Source organism: Grampus griseus (assembly GCF_964374135.1).
Source record: "Grampus griseus genome assembly, chromosome: 7".
Classification (NCBI taxonomy): Eukaryota; Metazoa; Chordata; class Mammalia; order Artiodactyla; family Delphinidae; genus Grampus; species Grampus griseus.
The window spans coordinates 60,741,569-60,764,646 of NC_139001.1; the positions used below are offsets into that span (position 1 = coordinate 60,741,569).

The 23,078-nt window shown below is 36.1% G+C and overlaps 1 protein-coding gene across 2 annotated transcripts in view; it reads right to left on the reverse strand.

The window, feature by feature from the left end:
- Positions 1-734: 734 nt before the first annotated feature.
- The window catches only part of DCAF17 (DDB1 and CUL4 associated factor 17), a 35,171-nt gene continuing 12,827 nt past the window's right edge, over positions 735-23,078 (reverse strand). The window contains exons 7-14 of one of the 2 annotated variants that reach the window (XM_082658380.1): positions 20,957-21,061; positions 20,385-20,490; positions 14,734-14,876; positions 11,019-11,128; positions 7,841-7,931; positions 7,041-7,124; positions 4,674-4,829; positions 735-3,888 (exon numbers count right to left, since the gene is read on the reverse strand). In XM_082658380.1, the coding sequence (XP_082514506.1) occupies positions 3,721-3,888; positions 4,674-4,829; positions 7,041-7,124; positions 7,841-7,931; positions 11,019-11,128; positions 14,734-14,876; positions 20,385-20,490; positions 20,957-21,061 (963 nt within the window). In that variant the 3' untranslated portion in view covers positions 735-3,720. Of the gene's footprint in view, positions 3,889-4,673; positions 4,830-7,040; positions 7,125-7,840; positions 7,932-11,018; positions 11,129-14,733; positions 14,877-20,384; positions 20,491-20,956; positions 21,062-23,078 lie in introns of those variants that run through there. The other variant, XM_082658379.1, reaches the window with a different exon arrangement.

Here is a 23,078-nt window from a genome sequence, read left to right on the forward strand (position 1 = left end):
TTTTTTTTTTGCGGTACGCGGGCCTCTCACTGCTGTGGCCTCTCCCGCCGCGGAGAACAGGCTCTGGACGCGCAGGCTCAGCGGCCATGGCCCACGGGCCCAGCCACTCCGCGGCACGTGGGATCCTCCCGGACAGGGGCACAAACCCGTGTCCCCTGCACTGGCAGGCGGACTCTCAACCACTGCGCCACCAGGGAAGCCCAAGAGCCATCTTTTATATCAAGTTATATACATGAATAGGCCAATTGTGTCTCATCCAAAATTTGTCCAAAATTCGGATATCTAATCATTTTTTAAAAAGACTTTTAAGCATTTTCGTATATACCCAATGTTATCATTGTTAATATGCTACATATGGGATAAAATAACATCCTTTGCCTTTTGAGAGCTTTAGAGGAAATCTGGCATAAGTTTGTGTCAAACAAATCTGAATGTGTTTCCCATCTCTGCACTTATTAGTTGTAGGCCCTTGGGCAAATTAACTTCTGTAAGCCTCACTTTCCTCATTTTACAAATGAGGAAGAAAAATGGTAGTTCATACCTCATACGGTTATTTTGAATGTTAAGTGAGACAATTCATTTTACATGTATCACAGATAGATTGGCAGATAGAAAGCACTCAATAAATATGCTATCATTAAGAAAAAAGTGTGTACAAGAAACAAAACATTCAATTGATGGAAAAATGTGGAACAAAACCTTAGTTTATTTAAATAGAACAGTATCATCTCCTCACAAGGTAGTTCAAATAGCAACTACAATAGGATTTGTTTTGTTTTCTCTCTGAGTTGCGAGAAATGTTTTAGAAAGTCAAAGAACAATAATCTTGCTGCACTGATACTGTGAGAATTCAGACCCTTAGATCAAAGAGAGAAATGCAGAAATATACCTCTCATCAGCTTAATATCTGGACCATCTAAAAGAAGCTACCCTGTTTCACCCAATCTTGCATTAAACATTCAGAAATGTCACCCATATTGTTTTATGCCTGCCCCTAGCACCTGTTAAGTAGGCTGGCACATAGTTGAAGCCTCTAAAATAGTCAGATAGAGAGGAGGGTTAAGGAGGGGCAGGAGGATATTAACTACCACTTCCCTCTGCCCTCAGGAGAACAGCAGTCTCATGTCTGGCAGGCGGCGGAATGAGCAGCTGCTGCCACTGTAGGGAGCTGGGAAGCCAATAATTTTGGGGGAATCATGCTCTATTGTTTCCTGCTATGTCTGTTACCTGTGCATTTACCACATTCTTTGCTATCTTCTTTATCTTTTGGCACCCTTTTTATTAACCTTCTTGTTAACAATCATGCAGTCCACATTCCCACATGGTGTTACAACTGGCTGAAACTAAGCAGTAGCAGCTTAATTAAATTAAGCAGTAGCAGCTTGTCCCTTTAGTTGGGGCATAGCTCTCCTATGTTACACTGTCCACAACTCCCTATTGTCTTTCACACTAGGTGCATTTCCTGCCTGGCCCATATGGCATGTGGATCCAGGTCTAGTTTGATTTGGGCAGCAGTGAGACAATAGGCGTTTCTTAGTGCTCAGTTCCTGTCTTGACTGGAAGTATTCCACCCAACCCTGCCCCCACCAAAAAAGCAGCCAAGAATCTCAGATAGTTCTCAGATGCCTTTCTGAACAGATGAGTTCCTTCATAAAAAGAAGGCAATGACTTAGAGAAAGGTAAACTCAACAAGCCTGCTTTTTAAAAAAAAATCTGACAGAATTGAAGTCTTAAGACATCCTTTTCTGAAACACTTTTGGAAATGGAGAGCAGGCTTTCTGCCTTTACATAGCACTGCATTTGCTTTGAAACCCACCATACTGGTTTCTTTTCTTTTCTCTGATATTTATCTATTTCCTCTTATCGAACCTGTTTCAAGGTATAAATTCACTGGGCAGGACTATTTAGATATAGCTCATGTCTAGTTGGAAGTCTGGGGCAATATCTAGCACATCATAACTATTCAGCTATTCATAACTGTGCTTTGCAATCACAATCATGTCTCCAAAATACTCTGACTTCAAATATTATATTAAATAGTACTATTAAATATGCATAAAACGAGAATGGATTTTTCAACTTGTAGATATAAAAGTATTAGAATTTAATATATGAAGATAGTTTTATCATCTTGCTCATGAGGTAATCAATCACTTTTACTTTCCCAAGTGGTTATTATACATAAGTGCAGATTCAGAAAGATTTATTTTTAGCCAACATATAAATATTTTCCCTTATTCTAAAATGTTAGCAATCTTCTTTTCTATTGCACAAAAGACAGTTTTAGGCTTTATTTTTTTTTAATTTATGGACTCTGCTACTAATTTCTAGACTTTTGGAATAGCTAACGCCTTTCTCTCACCAGCCCTGTTGATCATAATTAGCCTGAAATTTATCTGCAAACTTCAAGGGCAGAACAGGGCAGAATTCACATTGTTCTTAACATGGCATAAGGCCAAAACTGAAGGAAAAACTGGAGGATTTTGATGTAAATCATCCAAGCTAATATCCCATATTTTAATTTTAAATTTGAATCAGCAATGATTTTTACTGCTGTCTCCTCCCCTTCTATTTTTACTAGTTATTCTTTTGAGCCTGAATCAGAGAAATGTGCTAAACATATGTATTGCAAGCAACTGGATTTTTCAAACAGGAACCACAAAGAAACATTTTCCTCCCTTTACTTGGGTTGCTTTTATTTAACATTCTGAAGAATGATTATCTGAGTTCAAGGATCATATTTTGATCAGTTCTAACAAAGAAGAAAAAATACTCATCTCACAGCTAAGATAGAGCCAAAACCTTTTTCTAGTTGCCAGTCAGTTTCCAAACTAGTAAGAACTCCTGGGACTTTATCTACTCTTCTACAGGGAGCAGAGCTGGTACAACCCAGGATACCTTTATCTTATTGCCTAGGTATGAAAATATTGCCTAAGCAGAACTGGAAGACTCACCAAATAAATAGAAGAGTGAAATGAATACAACATTCTTAGATGTATTAACAGCTAAACAGCCTACATATGAGAAAAAAAATTTCACTTACAGTTTGCTTGAAATCTTTTACATTAGCCTAATAGAAACACAAAAAACCAATGGGAACATCAAACCAAGAGAATAAAACCATGGAAGAAAAGATATTGGGGAACTACAGCCAATTCCTGATACTATATACAAACACAAAACATATATACATATACATTTTTTTTAAACTGTGATGACACATTTTTGGCTCAAAGTATTCTTTCATATTATAGATCTCATTTTCCATCCTTAAACAAAGTTTGGGTGAGAGGATACAGAATTTCTTGATTTCTTTCTGTATCTTTTGTATCTTTCTTTTTATCTCTCACCCTTAGTTTTACTAATCAAAATCCCAGGCCATCCTTTAACAACCACGTTAAACACCTACTCATCGATGACCCTCTCCCAATAATTAGAATTAACCTCTTTCTCTGCTCTTCAGTGTTTTATATTTGCATCACCACCCGCCTAAAAACTGCAAAATGTTAGACTTCTTGGGATGTCATTGTAAAAAATCTCTACATAAAATGAAGTACTCACCACCTTGTATGGCAAGAGTTTAAAAAAGAAGTCACAGTCATCTGAAGTCAACACAAGACCTTCTCTGGAAAATACTGGAGAATATGCTATGCAGATAATAAAAAGGAGGACTGGACATGGCTGCTGGGGTGTTTGGCTAGAAGTCTCAGAAGTTACATCTCAAAATTTAAAATTATTGCAATCTTTTTTACAACTTCTGTTTGTGGTTTCTTCTTCTTCCCCAGGGTCACATACCATCTGGTAAACATAGCAGCTGAAGACCCTGCTGGGTTTCTGTTCTATGTGTAGTACCAAGTCTCTGTCAAAGTAAACTTCGTGGCTATATGTCTGTAACGAAAACAAAGGCAAATGGAATCTCCTCTTCACATAATCATATTCACTGCTGAGTCATTAAAATGTCACAGCGTCTATGCTAGGGATGTTCAAATATATACTTGGAGGCAAAATAGCTGCCAGAAATAGTTTATTTTTCATTATTTGTGGATATGCAGACGACTTATGAGAAAAGCATTACACAAAATGTTGAGAATGAAAAGAACCCTGGACTTAGGAGTCTGAACACCCAGATTCTATTGCCAACATTGCCACTATTTCACTTGTGACCGTGGGCAAGTTGCTAAATCTTTCAGGTTCTCCATTGATAAAACAATGATTGGGTAAAGTAACATCTACTGTTCTTTATAACTTTTATATTCTATAATACTTAGAAGAGCAGACAAACGCTTCTAAGAGTGCTTGAAAACCCTACACGCTTAGATTTGTCTCTATTAAATAACTGTGGGGATTTGATACAGTATATTTTTATTTTTTAAAACATTACCAAACTTATAAAATAGGAGAAAACTAGACTATGGTAAGGAAATAGACAGCATGTCTCATGAAAAAAGCATAAAACTTTATCTTTAAAGCCATTGGTAAGGAGAAATTCTCATCCCTAGAGGAGAAAGTCTAAAGAAGTACTCATTTTGTCCTGCATGTAGGATGATAACCTCTTCCATGTGGTCACTGGTATAGGTGAACTTGGACTGACGTGAACACAGTAACATCTGTTCCAATAAATGTCACCTATAAAGGAAACTCTTACAACTTTGTATTCCATGGACTCTACTCACCACATCCCATGACTCCACGAGTGGAATGCTTTTAAGTAAAGTTCCATATTCATTACAGTGGAAATCCAGGTGAGCTTTTCCTTCAGCATCTATTTGAGTAACAGCTACCACAGAAAGCAAATCTAACTCATCTTCATAGTCCACAATTTTGAAAGTCTTGGGGAATAGATAAGGCAAAAGAAAAGAGGGGCAAAATCCAGTTAGGATTATTTCTACATTTGTGGCTTAACTACTATTTATAAAAATATGTAGAAAGAAAAATGAATCGGTGGGAGCATAGATAGAAATGTGTTTCCACTTATCTGCCTAGTAAAATATCAGTCTCAAGATTTTTAGGACTCAAGAAGTATCCTACAGATTTTGATGAACACAACCAAGTCTATGTAGATCTCAGCCAAAGTATAACTGAAATCCTCTATTATGACAGCAAGCCAGAGTGTCTCCAAATTTGAAAGAGGTATTCAACTGCTGACACTGATAGGTGTATTCACTGGTTTCCAGATAGGACTAAATATATAAAACTCAGTTCTGAAACTTGAAGACTTCCCCCTGTGCTCGGAAGGTTCTCATACCAGAAAAACACAAGTCATTTCAAGAAGAACTGATAGCCCATCATATACTATTTATGACCCTATTTGCCATCCTTTTTTAAAAAAAACCCTTTCTTAGGGAATTCCCTGGTGTTCCAGTGGTTAGGACTACAAGCTTTCCATCCCTGGTTGGGGAATTAAGATCCTGCAAGCAAAAATGGCTGCTTATACTTGAGGGAGAATATTAGGAACAGAAATCCAACCCACAGAACAGGACTGGGATAAGAGACGTTAGTTAGAAATGATTAATGATGGTAAAGACATTAAGAGAGAAAAATCTAACCCCAGAACTCTGTCTCAAGGACGAAAACTTGGGACTCCAACAGTCTCATGGGGAAGCAGATCTATGCTCACCCATCCAGGGATGGCACATCTTGACAGGCACAGCAAGTTTCTCTTAATCACCAAATACTAAACCTTCACTCACATTTGGTCAAACTGATTTTTAACCCATTTACATTTTCTGCCTTTACCACCTATGACATAAAAATTTACGTAGATTTATTACCAGTGATTCCTTTTAATTTACTTTTTTGCCGTAATCTTACCTTGGGCAAACTTCAAAAGGTGACTTCTTGCCTGAGTGTCAGTAATTTTATAGATTTTAGTCACAACCCCTTTCAACTTTTCCTTTACAGGTGAAAAGTTTTTGTTTTCTAATCTCACAATGCAGAGTATCTTTCTCTTTGCTACTACCTTCTCCCTTCTTAAGTATTCTTGCCACTTTTTGGTAACTTTGGCATGTTTTTTTTTGGTATTTTTTTTTGAATATAGTTTTACCTACAGGGTAGGAAGCTTTCTGCTTTGTTCTCGATGGTTCAAAAGAATAAATATATATTTGGTTCAAAAGAATATATATTTTTTCTTTTTTGAGAGTAGCCACATACTGTGCCACCTCCAACCTATTTTAAAAGATTTTCAAAAACTATCCTTAAAAAAAAAAAAAAAAAAAAAAAAACTATCCTTAGGGCTTCCCTGGTGGCGCAGTGGTTGAGAGTCCACCTGCCGATGCAGGGGACACGGGTTTGTGCCCCAGTCCAGGAAGATCCCACATGCTGCAGAGCGGCTAGGCCTGTGAGCCATAGCCACTGAGTCTGCACGTCCGGAGCCTGTGCTCCACAATGGGAGAAGCCACAACAGTGAGAAGCCCGCGTATTGCCAAAAAAAAAAAAAAAAAAAACTATCCTTAGAGATCTACTCAATATTTCTACCTAGAAATGGTCATATGAACTATATAGTTATAGAGTCTAAAGGGATTCAGTATTTACGCAAAGGCTATATATTTGAAGTATGAACACTTTCAGTTGATTCCAGTGCTTTTTTTTTTTTAAGAAAAGGATAAAAATGTATTAGCTTAGTGACTGGCAATGTCAAGTTGAGGCCAAAGGCTGAACTGATTTACCACACCCTTACACCCTCCTCCTCTGGCTCATGAATATTAACAAATACATCTATGTCTAGTAAGTGAAAAACAAGGCAAAAGCCATAGTCATCAAGATGTAACTCAATAATTTTCTATTAAGAGATTTCCCTAGGAAGTGTGCATATCAACAAAACAATAAGCTAATAATAGTGTTTTCAAATTATTTCGGTCCTATGAAATCTTCTGCAAACAAAATCTTAAGAATAATTCCAATATTAAAAGAGAGGAGACAGAGACACATCGGTTCAAATAGCACACACAATCCTACAGACTAAGGTTGCATGGAGCTCCCCAACCTCTACCCCAGGGCAAGTTCATACAAGCTTAGTTTATTATTTCTGGCTAAAGTAATACCTCTTGTTCTGGGTCATCATCCAGAAGGTTAAAGCTTTTTTTTACCACCCGTCCAGAAGCTGTAACAGTGGGTAAGTTTTCATTCTATCATATGGAGAGAAATAAAAATATATGACAAGTCCTATTATGTAGTCAATGGCAAAACTGTATTAACGAATTTGTTAACTAACCAACCCTTCTCTAACATCCACAATTCTTTCCTCAACTGAGAAAATTCTGAACCAGATTTTGGATCCTCCAATTAATAAAAATACTTTATTAAAGTTTTTAATGGATAAAATACCAAACTAGAAATACAAAGGTTACAGATTTGTTACTTCACCTGCCCTTCTGATTTTTGCCTTAGTATAGTACAGCAAATAAAGAGTCGATCTGCTTTTGGAAATTTCCCTCTGCATGATTTTCTTCAGGCTCTTAATTTATATGCTAAAGACAAAGAACCATTTGGAGTCAAAGAATGGTGTGTAATTTTTTAAAGTTTATATCTAACCTTTCTTACCCTAAGTGTGCACAATTAATTAAACCCAAAGGTTGATAATTCATCAATAAAAACTTAAAGAGAAACCCAGAAAGGAAACAGAAATAAGCAAAAGATAAAGTCAATATAATCAGCTCTCTTCAAATCTCATAGATATTATACATGGGGCTAAGACTAGCTACCCATGTAGACAAAATGAACAGACTTTTATAGAACTGTGCTTTTCTTTTCTGCCACACTAAAAGAGAAATACATTTGCATATTATATTCTTATATAGAAAGACAGTGATATACAAAGGATTTTAAAGTACTTCTGACTTACTTTATTCTTCTCCCTGTTGGCCAAAATGACAAAATCTTCAGAGATCTGATGCTGGGCACTATTATTTTCTACTTCACTTAGCTTTAAAACTCTGAAAAGGTAAAAAGGATTCTAAGAACCTAAGATCTTAACACACCATCAAAATGTCAAAGTTGAACTAATGAAAAGAAACTTAACAAATGAAAATTATGGTAACAACACTGAGTTTGTTCTCTTCTCCTCCTGATTAGTCCAAAATATTAATGTCTGATAACTTAAGTGTCCATAAATTTCTTCAAATTTAGAGATTCTGTTAAACAGAAAAACAGGATATGTGACAACAGGTGCTACTGAAGTAGGTAATGCAGCAGCTTGCTGAGGCTTACACTATCTTCCAAACTGGCTTAATGAAAGTTACTCTAAAGAACCTCCTCTCTACCATCCTGCAGCAGGTCTTCAACATTTCAGCTTTAACAATGGCATTATAGTAGATATTTACATTTTTATTTCTGAAGATAGAATGAGGTATCAATGAACAACACTCAGAGTTAAATATAATATAGACTGGATTGGCAACTAAGTTCTAAACCGAGAGTTTTCATAGTAGAGTAGTATTTTAAAACTGCAAATGACTTAATTCTTTTCTTTTTTCTTAAGGTTATATTTAAAGGTTTGAGTTTTCTGAGTGCAAATGACCTCACGATTCGAGCTTATTAAGCAAGTGAAAGTAAAAGAATATTCTCACCACCTACACAAATCTGTTCACAGCATTAACAAGCATCAAAAGCACAATGTCCTCAAAGCTTAAAGTCTCAAATGCAGGCAAAGAGAACAGCAGGGAGAAGCAGCCACTGTGGCCAGAGAGAGCTGGAGGCCTTAGAGTTTGCCAGAGACAAAGAAATCAGATTACATTTTAAATTCCTTAATTAGTTATCTTAATTAGTGCCAACATTTAAGAGTGCCTATCTTTTAAAACCTAGCAAAAGGGCACACACTCTTTGTGGACCTTATTTTCTTAAACTCAAACTAATATAAAAGATGTGTGGTAACAAACATTAAGAGTAAGGTTTATTGGGCTTCCCTGATGGCGCAGTGGTTGAGAGTCTGCCTGACGATGCAGGGGACACGGGTTCATGCCCCGATCCGGGAGGATCCTACATGCCACGGAGTGGCTGGGCCCATGAGCCATGGTCGCTGAGCCTGTGCGTCCGGAGCCTGTGCTCCGCAACAGGAGAGGCCCGCGTACCGCAAAAAAAAAAAAAAAGAGTAAGGTTTATTAAAGCTGACCATACTTTTAATGACTTTTTATAAAAGTTCATAATCTTTTTTCATTAAGTCCCTTCATCCTCCTTATAACTGATTCAGAGTAGACGAATTATCATGAAGCATACAAAATAAAGAATGCAGACACTACTCCTCTTATTCAACAAATACTTACTGAGCACCTACTCTGTATTAAGACCTATGCTCAGTGCCAGGGTTACAGGTGTCAACAAGATAGACTCTTTCCCTATCATGGAGCTCATGATTCCCAACCTAGATATTCAAACAGATAATCATACAAATAATTAATTTAAATTGCTGTAGGTGCTACAGAAGATTATATAGTGGGTAGAGTGAAAATATGATGGGGCAGCTAATCTAATGAAGGGTGCCAGGGAAGCACTCTTTGAAAAAGGGACATTTAAGGGGGCATAAAATATGAATAGAAATTAGGCAAAACAGGTAGGGGAAACAGACTTCAAATAGAGGGAACAGGTCCTTAGCTTTGTGAAAAGACAGCATGACTGAAGTAAACTGAGTGGGAAGAATCTTTTAGACCAGCTAAGTATGTTGGTCTTTATCTTAAGCGCAATAGGAGGTCATAAAAAGGTTAAAACAGAATTCACTTGGTTAGGTTTTTGTGTTTGTTAATGTTTCTAAAAATCACTCTAGCTGCTGAGAAGAAAACAGACTTAAAGAGTAAAAAGTAGATCCTTGGGAGTCCTGTAAGAAGGCAAATATTATAGTCTAGGCTAGTGATGACAATGATCTGACCAAGGTGGTGACAGTGGCCAAGGGCAGAAAGAGGCAGATTTAAGAAATGTTTAGTAGCAAAATAAACTGGATTGATGGGATATATGGTGCGTGTGTGTGTGTGTGTGTGTGTGTGTGTGTGTGTGTGTGTGTGTGTGAGAGAGAGAGAGAGAGAGAAAATGCAAGTGAGTGTTTAAGTACACGTATACTGATGAAAGACAAGAAGGTAAGAAAGTGTCAAGAATGATTCCAGACTTATGACATAAACTTAGATGAGAGGTTTGTGCTAAGAGAAATTTTGGAGTTTTGGTGTATACAGGATCTTTAAAGCCAAGGGAATAAACAGGAGTATCAAGCAGAAAGGGAACAAAGAGTGAGAAAAGAGGGTCTAAGTCCTGAGGACTTAAAGTCTGAGTAGAAGATAAAGAACGTGGGCTTCCCTGGTGGCGCAGTGGTTGAGAGTCCGCCTGCCGATGCAGGGGACGCAGGTTCGTGCCCCAGTCCGGGAAGATCCCACATGCCGCAGAGTGGCTGGGCCCGTGAGCCATGGCTGCTGAGCCTGCACGTCCGGAGCCTGTGCTCCACAACGGGAGAGGCCACAACAGTGAGAGGCCCGCGTACAGCAAAAAAAAAAAAAAAAAAAAAAAAAAAAAAAAAAAAGAAGATAAAGAACGTGAATGGATACTAAGAAAGACAGATCAGAGAGGGAAGAAAATATTCAGGAGCACTGTGGTGTCAGGGAAGCCAAATGAAGAGTGTTTCAAGGAAGGAGAGGTCAACTGTGTGGAAGATGTGGGTAAACTAAATACAACAAGATTTACTTCAAACAACCTGCTGCTTCTCCAGCAGTAAGGCTGTCTTTTAGAACAAAGATAAATCATCTCTCTCATTAATCCTGGAGAATGAATTAAGACCTGATGAGGATGAACCAATATGTAATCTTTTCCTCACACGTCATCTATCATCCAACAAAGAACTTACTCAAATGTAATATTTACAAACAGTAATGATGAGGTTGAAAGAATAAAGTCAGGTTTTCTAGATGCCATTCTCTGAGGAAGCACCCTACAAAAAGTTAATTATTTCCAAAATTTGCTCAGTAGTTAGCTGGCAAAAATAAAGATGCCAATAAATACTACCAAAGGCTACTTTTAACTTTAAAGTAACTAAGGAAAATACTCACTTGACCTGATTTGGGCCAACATGTATTATTCTACCAGAAGCATCAGGATGGAAATAGATCCAGTCAGATTCTAGAGAACAACACTCCATTTCTTGGACCCCGTTTTTTGCCTGAAATTGGAACAAAATATTGAAAATAAAAATTAAGGAAAAATAAAATAATTTTTCCAATCCAGCATCAGTGATAGATCAGTAAGTCAAAAGTAAAGGAAGAGAAAACATTAACCAGCTGAACTGGGATGTGTATTAGGGCTGAATTAGGACACTCAAACTTGAGAAATCCAGAACATTTAAATTCAGAAATTTCATAGATGCACCACGCACTATATATTATAGCTCACAAATAATAAGTTACCATATCTCAAGCACCTAATGTATGTCTGGCACTGCATTAGATGTTTTATACTCATTATTTCTTTTGATCTCAGCAATACTTGAAGCATATATTGCTATCCCCATTTTATGGATGAGGAAACTGATGCACAAAGAGGATAAATCATTTGCTTAGTATTCAGCACCTACTAAACAGCAGATTAGACTCCAAAGTCCATGGATTTTCCATTATTTAACTCTGCCATAATTATGTACATACAGTCCCCCACAACATCCTTCTCCCTTCCCTATCCTCAACAAACTGTCAATCAGAAGAGTAGATAGCACAAAAATAAACATGCAATCAAACAGGTCATACAATCTCCTTGCAAAAGTCAGATGTTAAACTCTAATGCTAAGGAAACAGTCTAATACTGCTTAGCACTTAAGGTAAGTAGAGAGATTGATTTCACAGTAGTATATTTAGACATTAAAATAAAGAAAAAGATACCTCCATATGTGATCACATATGTAATAAATGTTTTACCTTACACACAGGAGCACTGGGGACTAATACCAGCATGGATATATTAACTTCACTGGCTTTATCCAAGTCACTTAACTTAATTTTTCCAATGTAAAATGAAATGATGTCATCTTTCCTATTAGATACTCATAAAAGTTTCTGATATATAAAATTATTAATTCCATTAGCATATACTGACAGGACACAATGTTTAAGGTATCACACTAGGCACTAAACATAATCCTTGTCATCAAGAAGCTCATATTCAAGAAGGGAGATAGAAACAGAAATAGAATAAGGCGGTGTAGAAAACGAAGTGGTCAAGCTATGCACGGGATATTATCAAGCATCCAACCCAAGTAAGCAGAATTTCAGGAGCCTGAACTCTGCCTTGAAATGAGAATAAAGTGGCTAGAAAGAAGAGACAGCAAAATCAAAAGCACAGAAGTGTTGATCCATTTAGCATGTATATGCACAAACATGAGTAGCAGATAAAATTAAATTGAGAAGTAGAGTGTCCAGCCATGAGACTGGAGAGGTAGGCTGAGGTTACATCACAAGTGCTTTGTATGCCATGCTTTTTTAAAAACTGGAATTTAACACATTTAGGTATCAAATTAGCACATGCATTTTAATTTTTTAAGAATTTTTATAAGTATCCTAACGATTTCTAATAGAAATGGTGGTATTACTGCATTTTACATATAAGAAAATCAATACAATTAAACATCTTTGTTGCAACCACTAAAACAATGTACATTTTGGCATTAGCTCCAAATGCTCCTTTGTTTAATATGAAACTTTTTTTTTTTTTTTTTTTTGCAGTATGTGGGCCTCTCACTGTTGTGGCCTCTCCCGTTGCGGAGCACAGGCTCCGGACGCGCAGGCCCAGCGGCCATGGTTCACGGGCCTAGCCGCTCTGCGGCATGTGGAATATTCCCAGACTGGGGCATGAACCCGTGTCCCCTGCATTGGCAGGCAGACTCTCAACTACTGCGCCACCAGGGAAGCCCAATATAAAACTTTTTTATGCTGTGTGTGTATGTATGTGTGTGTGTGTATATATATATATATATATATATATATATATACACACACACACAAAAAAAAAACCCATATCTTTCTTTTTTTAGGAGACTATTCTCTTTATTATAATATCTAAATACAACATGCAAAAGAAACATTATCTCTGTGTTAAATACTAGGCAGCATTATTATCATCTTCTGTAGTTTTTATTATTTGCTCAAATGCTAGTTTAAAGCTCAGTTTAATAGAAAGCTATGAATCATTTTCTGAATTCTTCAGTTTGCCTACATGTATGCTTTTGGGTTATGTATTTTTCTGACTGACAGGTGGGGAGGTAATGCACATATGCATCATTAAGGTAATATCACCTCAACAAAGTTGTCCAGCAAAAGGACTGAAAACTCCCCTGGATTTAGCAATTATTTATGAATATGTTGAAATAAGATCTGACTAAATGTTATAATCAGTAATCATACAAGGAGAATACTTGACAGGCATGCTTGATGTAGATGTTGAAGGCCATTTTGTACACACACATAAAAGAATATGTATTATCAGTTCTTATATAAGAAGAATATGTACTAAATGTCTAGAATGTGAACTGTGCAGGGTTTGACTAGATAGAAAAGTTCAGCAAAAAAGAGATGTGACAGGTCCTGGTGGCTGAAGGATGTCCACTGCTGGGAGGTGAATAATCAAACCACAGACTTGTGGGAAACAGTCCGCATTTGTAAAAGAGGATGTCACCGGGCTGGGCCAAACAAGAGCTCTCACATGTGATAGGTTAATGAGAAAATGGAAGGGAAGAGTGCTCCTGCAAAAAGACAAACAAACAAACAAAAAACGAGAACACACTATACACCATGTTCCCTGGTGGCCATGACACCAAAGGAAATAGATAAATGGACCCAAGACTGTGTACGTCTTCGGTGTGGTGAAAGGTGACCTGTGACTCTCAAAGCCACTGGGTCCAACAGTGACTGATGGAAAAAGATTCTGGAAAAGAAGCATGTGGAATAAGCTGAGTCTGCCTCATAAAAAGTTCATTTGATGTATCAAGAGGCTCCAGAAATAAACTAAACTAAATCAGCAATATAAAACAAAGATAGAACCCCCCTCCTCTGTGCACTCACTCTTGTACTTATCTCAATCACTGTACTTAACGGACTGCATCTTATTTCCCTACACATTTGCTTTCTTTTGAGAGTGTAAGCAACTTGTGGGAAGAGAATGTGTCCCCAGCCAAGTCTGGCACACAGTAGGCCCTCAATAATGTTTATTAAATGATAAATCAATGCCTAAGTCATTTTTAAAAAGAAAAATTAACTCAAGGGGTAATTTTTTGTCTTGTCTTGCCATATACCCTTTCTTTCTATTCTGCCATATATAACTTTAAAATATCCTTGAAAACTCAAAGTGTTTCAGTGTTTATACCGTGACCAACGGAGTTCTATCTGGTTCTGCTCTAGAGAGCCAAGAACAACAAACCATGAAGAAGCAGAACCAACTACACATTCCACCAGTAATTTCAGAGGCAGCCTGAATACATTCCATCAACGATTCCCACTATGCAGCTTCAGAGATGTTTAAATGGGATCAAGGAGATGGTAAGGACAAAAAACCTAATAAATCTTTGGTGTCCTGAGAATTTTCAAATGTTAATGTTTCAAATTCTGGGTAGCACATACAAGTGTTTGCTATATTCTTTGTACTCTCCTGTACTTTACGTTGTTTACAAATTATTAATACAAACAAAAAAGTAATTCTTAGGATTGTGGACCTATTAGAGAAGTAGAGAATAAAGAATTTCTGATATAAATTTACTACTGAAGTCTGACCACCTTGATTTACCAAGGAATTGTCCTTTAGGGCACAAATATGGAAAACTCCTTTTTGTTTCTTCTTATTAGGTGTGATGATGTAGTGCCAAGGATGGCCTCCAATCTGAAAAGCATTCTCCAGGGAGGACACCTCAAAGAGCAGTGGTGGTGTATCTGCAGAGATAGACAAAAGGAATGTATTAGCTCCTTTATTCTGGTAGCCTTGGAACATTCATTAACTGAACTCAACCTCTGCACGCATCATCTATGAACTTCCACTAATGAAAAATTACTATGTTCAAGGAAAGAAAATACAATCAGGAAAGAGGCTTATTGCTTATTTCCATAGTCTTAAGAAAAGAAAAATCTGATAGGAAACAACTGTTAGGTTATGAGTCAACTTTCTAGACATCCGTTTTCAGGATATGTGTGACATGCAGCTGGATGGAGATAAAAAATGGGCTGAAGGTGCTTATGATGGCAAAAATGACAAAGTATACCTAACAAAAGCAGCTGCCATTTAATAAGCACCAGCTATCTACAAGGCTTGGTTAGATACTATTTCCATCTCTCGTAACAATCCAACAAGGTATTAGGTCTAATACTTCCTTCAAATGTGAGGAAGAGAACCTTCATATTCTAGACTAACAGGTTATATTTAGCAAACTTTACAAAAGAAGTGTTGCTTAAGATTTCCACTTCTGAAATAATGAAAAGTAACCACTTAGGATGGGTCCTGTTACCGTGGAAGCTTTATCAAAGGATAGCCACTACTACTAGTATAATCATTAGACAAGTTAATTTTAAGGTAGTTTAGATACATCCAGTCAGTCACTGTCTATTGGAGACTGACAACACAAAAGAACTATCTGTTAGTGCTTCCTAGTCTTCTTCTTTGATGACAATTAATTTTATATAGAGCATAACAGACTTACTTTTGGAGACATGTATAAATGGAAGGTAGTGCTGCTTATGAAGACCAGAATTCCTTTGGGGCAGCCCTACTGAAATACCACATGGTCTGTTTGTGAAGGTGACTAATCAGAGTCCTTTGTTTATGCCTCTAACTTGAGAGTTTAATCTTTGGCTTATGAGGCCACCACTGTCAGTAAAGGGACTTGTCTTAGGGAGACCATTCACTCAAAAAATCACATGTTACATATAGAAGTGTGTGCCTTATTAGGTTTCTTCATAAGGGCAATTTACTACTTAAAAGCTATACAAAGAGAAAAACAAATAATGAAAAGTGAGCTTACAAACTGACAATCTTAAGGAGAAAGAAGAGATAAGTATAAACATATCAACTATATTTAAAGTACCTTTTTTTTAAAACCTTTTAAGAGAAGGGTAATATTCTTAATATATAAAGAAATCTTTTTTAAGTAATAAGAAAATGATGGACACCCCAATAGAAAAATGGGCAAAGGACATCAGTCGGTAAATTGTGAAAGGTACATAAACATCATGTGTGATAATATGGTGGCTACCAAATGACGGTGGATGAGGAAAAGAAGAATTATAAAGAGAAAAAAATACAATTAGAGTTTGAATTTGGGGTTAAAAATTTAAGTAGGTATGTTGTAGAGAATATAAGGTAGGAATTCAAAATAGGAAAAAAAAAATCAATGCAAAAAGATGTATTTAAAAAGAAATACTTTTCCCAGCAGTTGCTAAAATTAGCCCAAAAGCACAGCAAGACTCTGCTCACCACAACCCTGGTGGGTCCCCATTAGCCCCAAGAGCCCCAATTTTGATCTCTAATACTATTCTCAATTGAAAGGGCCTAGGAGTTCTCAGAGAATGGCTGATTCCATGTCTTGTGATGAGGAAATTTTAGGATCATTAATAATTACAGGAACATTCTTATACTATTTATAATCACAGAAAATTAAAAACAACCTAAATGTCCATTGTAAACTGGTTAAATAAATTTACAGTTCATGCATTTAATGGTACATAAGTTGAGATCTTAAAACCTTGAGGAGCTTAGCGTGTGCACATATATACACAGGACCACTCTTTGGCAAAGGTAATATAAGTACTGCATTCAAAAAGCATCAGAAGAAATATAATGAAAACTAAGTTTTCCTTCCATCTGTATCCCTCAAAGATAACTACTATTTATCAGTTTTCTGTGTGCCCTTCCAGATATTTCAAGCAATCCTAAAGGCATATACTCATATATCTATACTTTTAATATATGCATATGAATACTTAACACAAATGAGGTTTTTTATATACATAGTTTTGCACTCCTTTTTTTACTTACTAATATATATTGGAAACTTCTCTATACCAGTGCAAAAAGAATTCCTGTTTCTTTTTAACAATTAAGTTTATGACATAGCCAAACAATCATAGAATACTAATGTCACCTATCAATGTATCAATATACATTGTTTCCAATCTTTTGCTGTTAGAAACAATGTTGTAACTGTACATTTGTCATTTTGTACACATGTGAATGTATCTGGGATAAATTCCTAAAAATGGAATTGCTCAAAGAATATATGCATTTAAAATTTTGAAACATACTGACAAATTGTCCTCCCCAAGGGACTCCAACAATAAATGAAAGTGCCTCTTCTATACTCTCACCAACCCTGTTACCTAACTTTTTGATATTTGAGAATCTGAAAAGAAGTATCTTATGATAGTGTTAACTTGCGCTTCTCTTATCAGTGACGTTGGGCTTTGTCCTCCCCAAATTAAAAGTCATTTATATTTCCTCTTCTTCTGAACAATATCCTTTGCTCATTTTGTTGTTGTAGTCACTTCTTCTTACTGGTCTGTAGAACTCATATATAAGGAGGAAATTACCCCTTTACAGTGTATGTTGCAAATATTTCCCGTTCGTTGTTTGATTTTTGAGTTGGTTTATGTGTGTGCTTTTGTTTTTTACCTTGCAGCACTTTATTTTTGTGTAGCCAAATTTATCAATCCCTTCTTTAATGGCTCTGCATTTGCGTCAGAAAGCTCTTCTCAACTCTGAGATAAAGATTCTCTAAGTTTTCTTATAGAACTTTAAATCTTTGATCCATCTATTATTTCTTTTGATGTAAAGAGATAGAACTCCGACTTTGTTTTCATAAGACCATCTATTAAATAATCTAGATGGAAATTAATATTTGTAATATATTAACATTTAAAAGTGGGTTAGGCTACAGATATATGCAATAATATGCAATGAATCTCAAAAATAATATGGTGAGTGAAAGAAGCCAGACAAAAAAGTACATATCATATGCTTCCATTTATATGAAACTCCAGAAAACTAGAGTGAAAGAAAGCAGGTTCATTGGTTGCCTAAGGCTGGGGATAGGGAGGGAATTGACTGGAAAGGGCACAGGGGAACATTTTGGAGTGATGAAAAGATTTTAAATCTTGATTGTAGTAGTGGTTTCATGGATATAAACATTTGGCAAAACTCAAATTGTACAGTTAAAATGAGGGCATTTAAGTGCATGTAAATTATACTTTGAGTTGTTTTTTTAAATTATTTTATTTTATTTTAATCATTTTATTATTTCTTTTCTTTTCTCTGTTTTTGGCTGCACCGTGTGGCTTGTGGGATTTTAGTTCCCTGACCAGGGATAGAACCTGGGAGCCCAGCAGTGGAAGCACGGAGTCCTAACCACTGGACCACCAAGGAATTGCCATTATTTAATTAATTAATTAATTATTTTTTTAAAAAGCAAGTTATGAAGGAGTATTCACAGTATGATTCTTTTTTGGTTTCAGACATATATACATTACAAGATTACCAAAAAAACACACTGAGGTGATAACAGTTAATTCCATGCAGGAGGACTATGAGTATTTTAAACTTTCTCTGTTTATCATTATTTCCTAATTCTTCTGTAATGAAAATGAATTGCTTTGCATTTTTAAAAAAAAGTTATTTACAGTTAAAAGGAATAATTTTGTACAGAGCTTAATGATCCTGAAAAACAAATCTGTAGAAATGAATAGGATTTCAGTCAATATAGTCTGAAAAAATACTCAAAGTTTCCAACATAGTATGCTACTTTTCTAAGCTAAATGTCCAACAATCGCTGTATTGTTTTACAATGGCATGTGATTTCACAGATATTTTCAAATGTTATTATTTTAAAGTTGATAAAAGTGAGGCCCAGAGAGGTTAAGTAATTTGCTCACTATCATAACCACCAGTTAGTAGTGGAATTTCACTCTTACTAGTAGCAGAACAAGATTGTGATCCCAAATCTAGTCTTCTCTCTACAAACAGGGACCAAAATCACAGCACAATCAAAGGTTCTATGAGCTTTCTTTATCACCCTGTTCTTTGCTTTATTTGCTTACTATCTGCATTTCAATGAGAACAATGTACCATTTGGGGAAACTCTCTTCAAAATAATACATTGTAGTTACTACTGGAGCCTGTAGTTTTAAAATTCTTAATAGATTCCTGCTAGCATATTTGTATCAAATATAGGAGGTATTGCTGAGGCTGAGTTATCACAGAACTGCCTAATTCAGCTTGTCCAAGACATCTAAAACCCCGAGTAATTTTTAGAATATTTATTTTGAGTTTCTTGAATAATGGCTATACTGGACTCTGTTTTTATAGTCTGTCATTTACTAATAAAAAGAACATCTCCTTTCTCACAATTAAATCTTTCATTTGTTTCTTGATCTGTTGATGATGTAATGTTAAATAGTAATAATAGAAAAAAATTACTGTCTTATTTTGACCCATGTTAGAAAAACCTTTGGAGTTTCACCTAAATATGTGATGTTTATTGGTTAGAAGTAAAAGGAAATATCCTCAATATGACAAAGAATGATTCTTTTTTAAAAAAATATTTATTTATTTAAATTTATTTGGTTGCCCCAGGTCTTAATTGCGGCAGGCGGGCTCCTTAGTTGTGGCATGTGGGCTCCTTAGTTGTGGTATGCAAACTCTTAGTTTCAGCATGCATGTGGGATCTAGTTCCCTGACCAGGGATCAAACCTGGGCTCCCTGCATTGGGAGCCTGGGGTCTTAACCACTGTGCCACCAGGGAAGTCCCAAGAATGATTCTTAATGAACCAAGACTAAAGATAAACAAATATTAGGATAACAAAATATATTATCTTTTTAAATTTATTCATATCAGTTTTATATCTGTCTGCATTAAATAATTCTTGTATTGCTGAGATGAACTCTGGTCAGTCATGGTTTATCTAACACACATTGCTCAATTTGAGTAGCAGTTCATTTCCTTTTAATAAACTGCTGAATTTGATAAGCTAATTAAATATAGAACATTTTTATTATATTTATAAAATTATGTATAATTTTTTTGTGCTTTGTTGATCTTTAAGTTGGGTAAATTTCACAGAATTGTAAAATTTTAAGTTATAAAGGAACTAAGATGGTATCATTTGCTACAACTTATTATTCTGCAGATAAGGAAATCACGACCAGAAAGGTAAAAGTAACTTGCCAAAGGCAACAGATCTCTGGCTAAGCAAGGTCCAGCATCCCCAGGCCTTTATCTAAATGAATAACAGATTTTTGTGAATGCCTATTCAAAAGCAAAGAATACTCTGCATAGGAATAAAATGAATTAATTTATAATTAAATCATGCAAAAAACATTTGGATGATTACAATTAATAACTATTAATATGACCACTTAATTTTTAAGGTGAAGAAAGTACTATATAGTAGCCATACCTGTGATTTTAATATTACAAGGAATGCCAAAAGGAGCCTCTCCTACAGTTCCAGTAGTCCCACCCCATCTGCATGCACACCCTAAGTCAAGTTTCTGTTGCATGAACTAAAAACAAAACAAAACAAAAATGGTGGCTTTAGCACCTACTTATTTGCTGTCTGGAGAGAGAAAAAAATCAAATTCACATGTATATGACAGAGGAAATGTCTTTATTTATTCAAGGGCCTTTCTGTTTATCTTCCCACCCCTCTTTTAAAGGTTACTTTGTCTTTCTGCATTTGTACAGTTTTGTAGAGTTGAAATCTACACAGTGCCTTATTTTAAAAACATCTCATTAAAAAATTCATACCTCAGTCCTATCAAGGGGGAAAAGTGGCGAGGGGGGTGGGGGTGGTGGTGTGATGAACTGGGAGATTGGGATTGACATGAATACACTAATATGTATTAAATGGATAACTAATAAGAACCTGCTGTATAAAAAAATAAATAAAATAAAATTCAAAAAAAAAAATTCATACCTCAGTCCAAATCTCAAGTTAATTTCAATATGGCAAATTTCAGTTTTCTCTACCTGTTCAGTGATGGCTTGGAAGCTATAAAGTCTGACCAGTCCCGAGCTGTACATCACAATCAGTATTCCATGAGACAAGGTGGCATCTGTTACGCTCCCGAAAATCTGAGGGGAAAGGCAGATATCACCTGAGAAAAGACCAGAAGGCCAATCCTCTGAGTTTCAGAGTGGTTTGTGCATCTGTTTAATATTCAGGCCACCACTACAACACTGTTGCCTAACATTATAACTTAATTATAATTTAGAAACTGGAAGCTAAGGTGTTATTAGGGCAGAGTGGTAAGCCACTGGGGTCTCAAACTGAAGCACTAATGGGAGTGTAAGACATACCCCTCAAAATGATGCAGCAGCATACATTTGCTTCACAGTCTTGTCAATATCTTTTAATAACAAATCCTCTTCCTCATGGACATAGGTGTAAACTGAGTCCATTTAATTCTACCATGCAGAATATGCACAGCAGAATAAATACAGGGACCTATTCTTCATAAAATGTTATTTATAAAGGGACATTTTTTAGCTGGAGGTGAAAAGATTGGGTCTAAGAAAGTAATTCTAGTAAAAAATAGCCTACTCGAGAATTTTATCATTACCTTGTTCTTTAAATATCTAATACTGTTAAAACCGAACATGTTAAAAACCAAATACATCCAGAAACATTTAGCCTAGCTGACCTTGAGGAGCTTTGGCTCATTGTTCCCTTTCTGTCTCTGTTCTATGTATTGGATCCTGTCATGATGTTCCATAGAGCTCTAAAAAGAACTTGATTCTGTGCCTATTTTAATATTTAACAAAAGCCAACTAACATAAACAAATATTCATAGCAATGAAAGAACAAGTACCCCTGCTCGCCACAACTAGAGAAAGCCTGCATGCAGCAACAAAGACTCAATGCAGCCAAAAATAAATAAATAAAAAAGAAAGAACAAGTAGAAATTCAGTGAAAATCTGTTTCTGTTTCTACTCAAGACAAATCATTTAGTAAAGATTTACTACCCCAACAAACAGCTTAAAGTACATTCTGAGCCTGGCCCATAGGTAGTCTTATTATGCATGGTAAGTGAAAGATATACGTCAATTTCAAATAACTGTAATCAAAATCAAATCCCTCAAATGATTATCTCGAACATGTAAGAATAAGTAGAAACAATTTATGACTTTGCTAAGTGTTCACTCCTATTGTAGACTGTAATAAGTATACACAATTACTTAATCCACAAGCACAAAGAGAACAATTACACTTAGGAGCTGTGTTTTTTGTCATCTCTTAAAAGGATAATCATGGTTTACTTTGCTCTTGACTAGCCTATGACTTTTTATTCCCTGATCCTCATTCCCCAATTTGAAAGGAGGATTTGTTTAATTCAAATGTATTTTCAAATGATGAGTGCTATAATAAAGTAGCCACTCTTATTTTAAAATTTGGTTTAAACTCTGGAGTCAAATCTAAGTTCAAATTCCAGCTTCTCCATTTACTACCTTTAGAATTTTGGTAGCTGCTTAACCTCCTAGTTGAATACTTTATATGTTACACTATTATTGTATGTCGTAAAATATTCAAAGTGCCTGATACAAAATGAACAATTAATAAATAATTAATTCTTTAGTCTTTATGCAGTTTAGTATATTATGCTTATATAAAACTTTTAAAATACATTCATCTTGTTTGCTTATAAGTATTAGTGGACCCTCAAGACCTGGCCTCAATAATGCTTCAGGTGCTTAATTAAAGACTAGTAGAATAGACCAATAAATAACTATTCACCCAAACTAAGTAACAATTTTTTTAAAGGAAACTAGCAAACTATTGATTCTTTTACTCAGAGGAAATATGTCCTTTCTTTCTTCCCAAATAACCACCCCACAAATCAAGAACAATGGCAACAACAATAAAACCCAACACTGGGCTTCCCTGGTGGCGCAGTGGTTGAGAGACCGCCTGCCGATGCAGGGGACATGGGTTCGTGCCCCGGTCCGCAAAGATCCCACATGCCACGGAGCGGCTAGGCCTGTGAGCCGTGGCCGCTGAGCCTGCGCGTCTGGAGCCTGTGCTCCGCAATGGGAGAGGCCACAACAGTGAGAGGCCCATGTACCGCAAAAAATAAAAACAAAACCCAACACT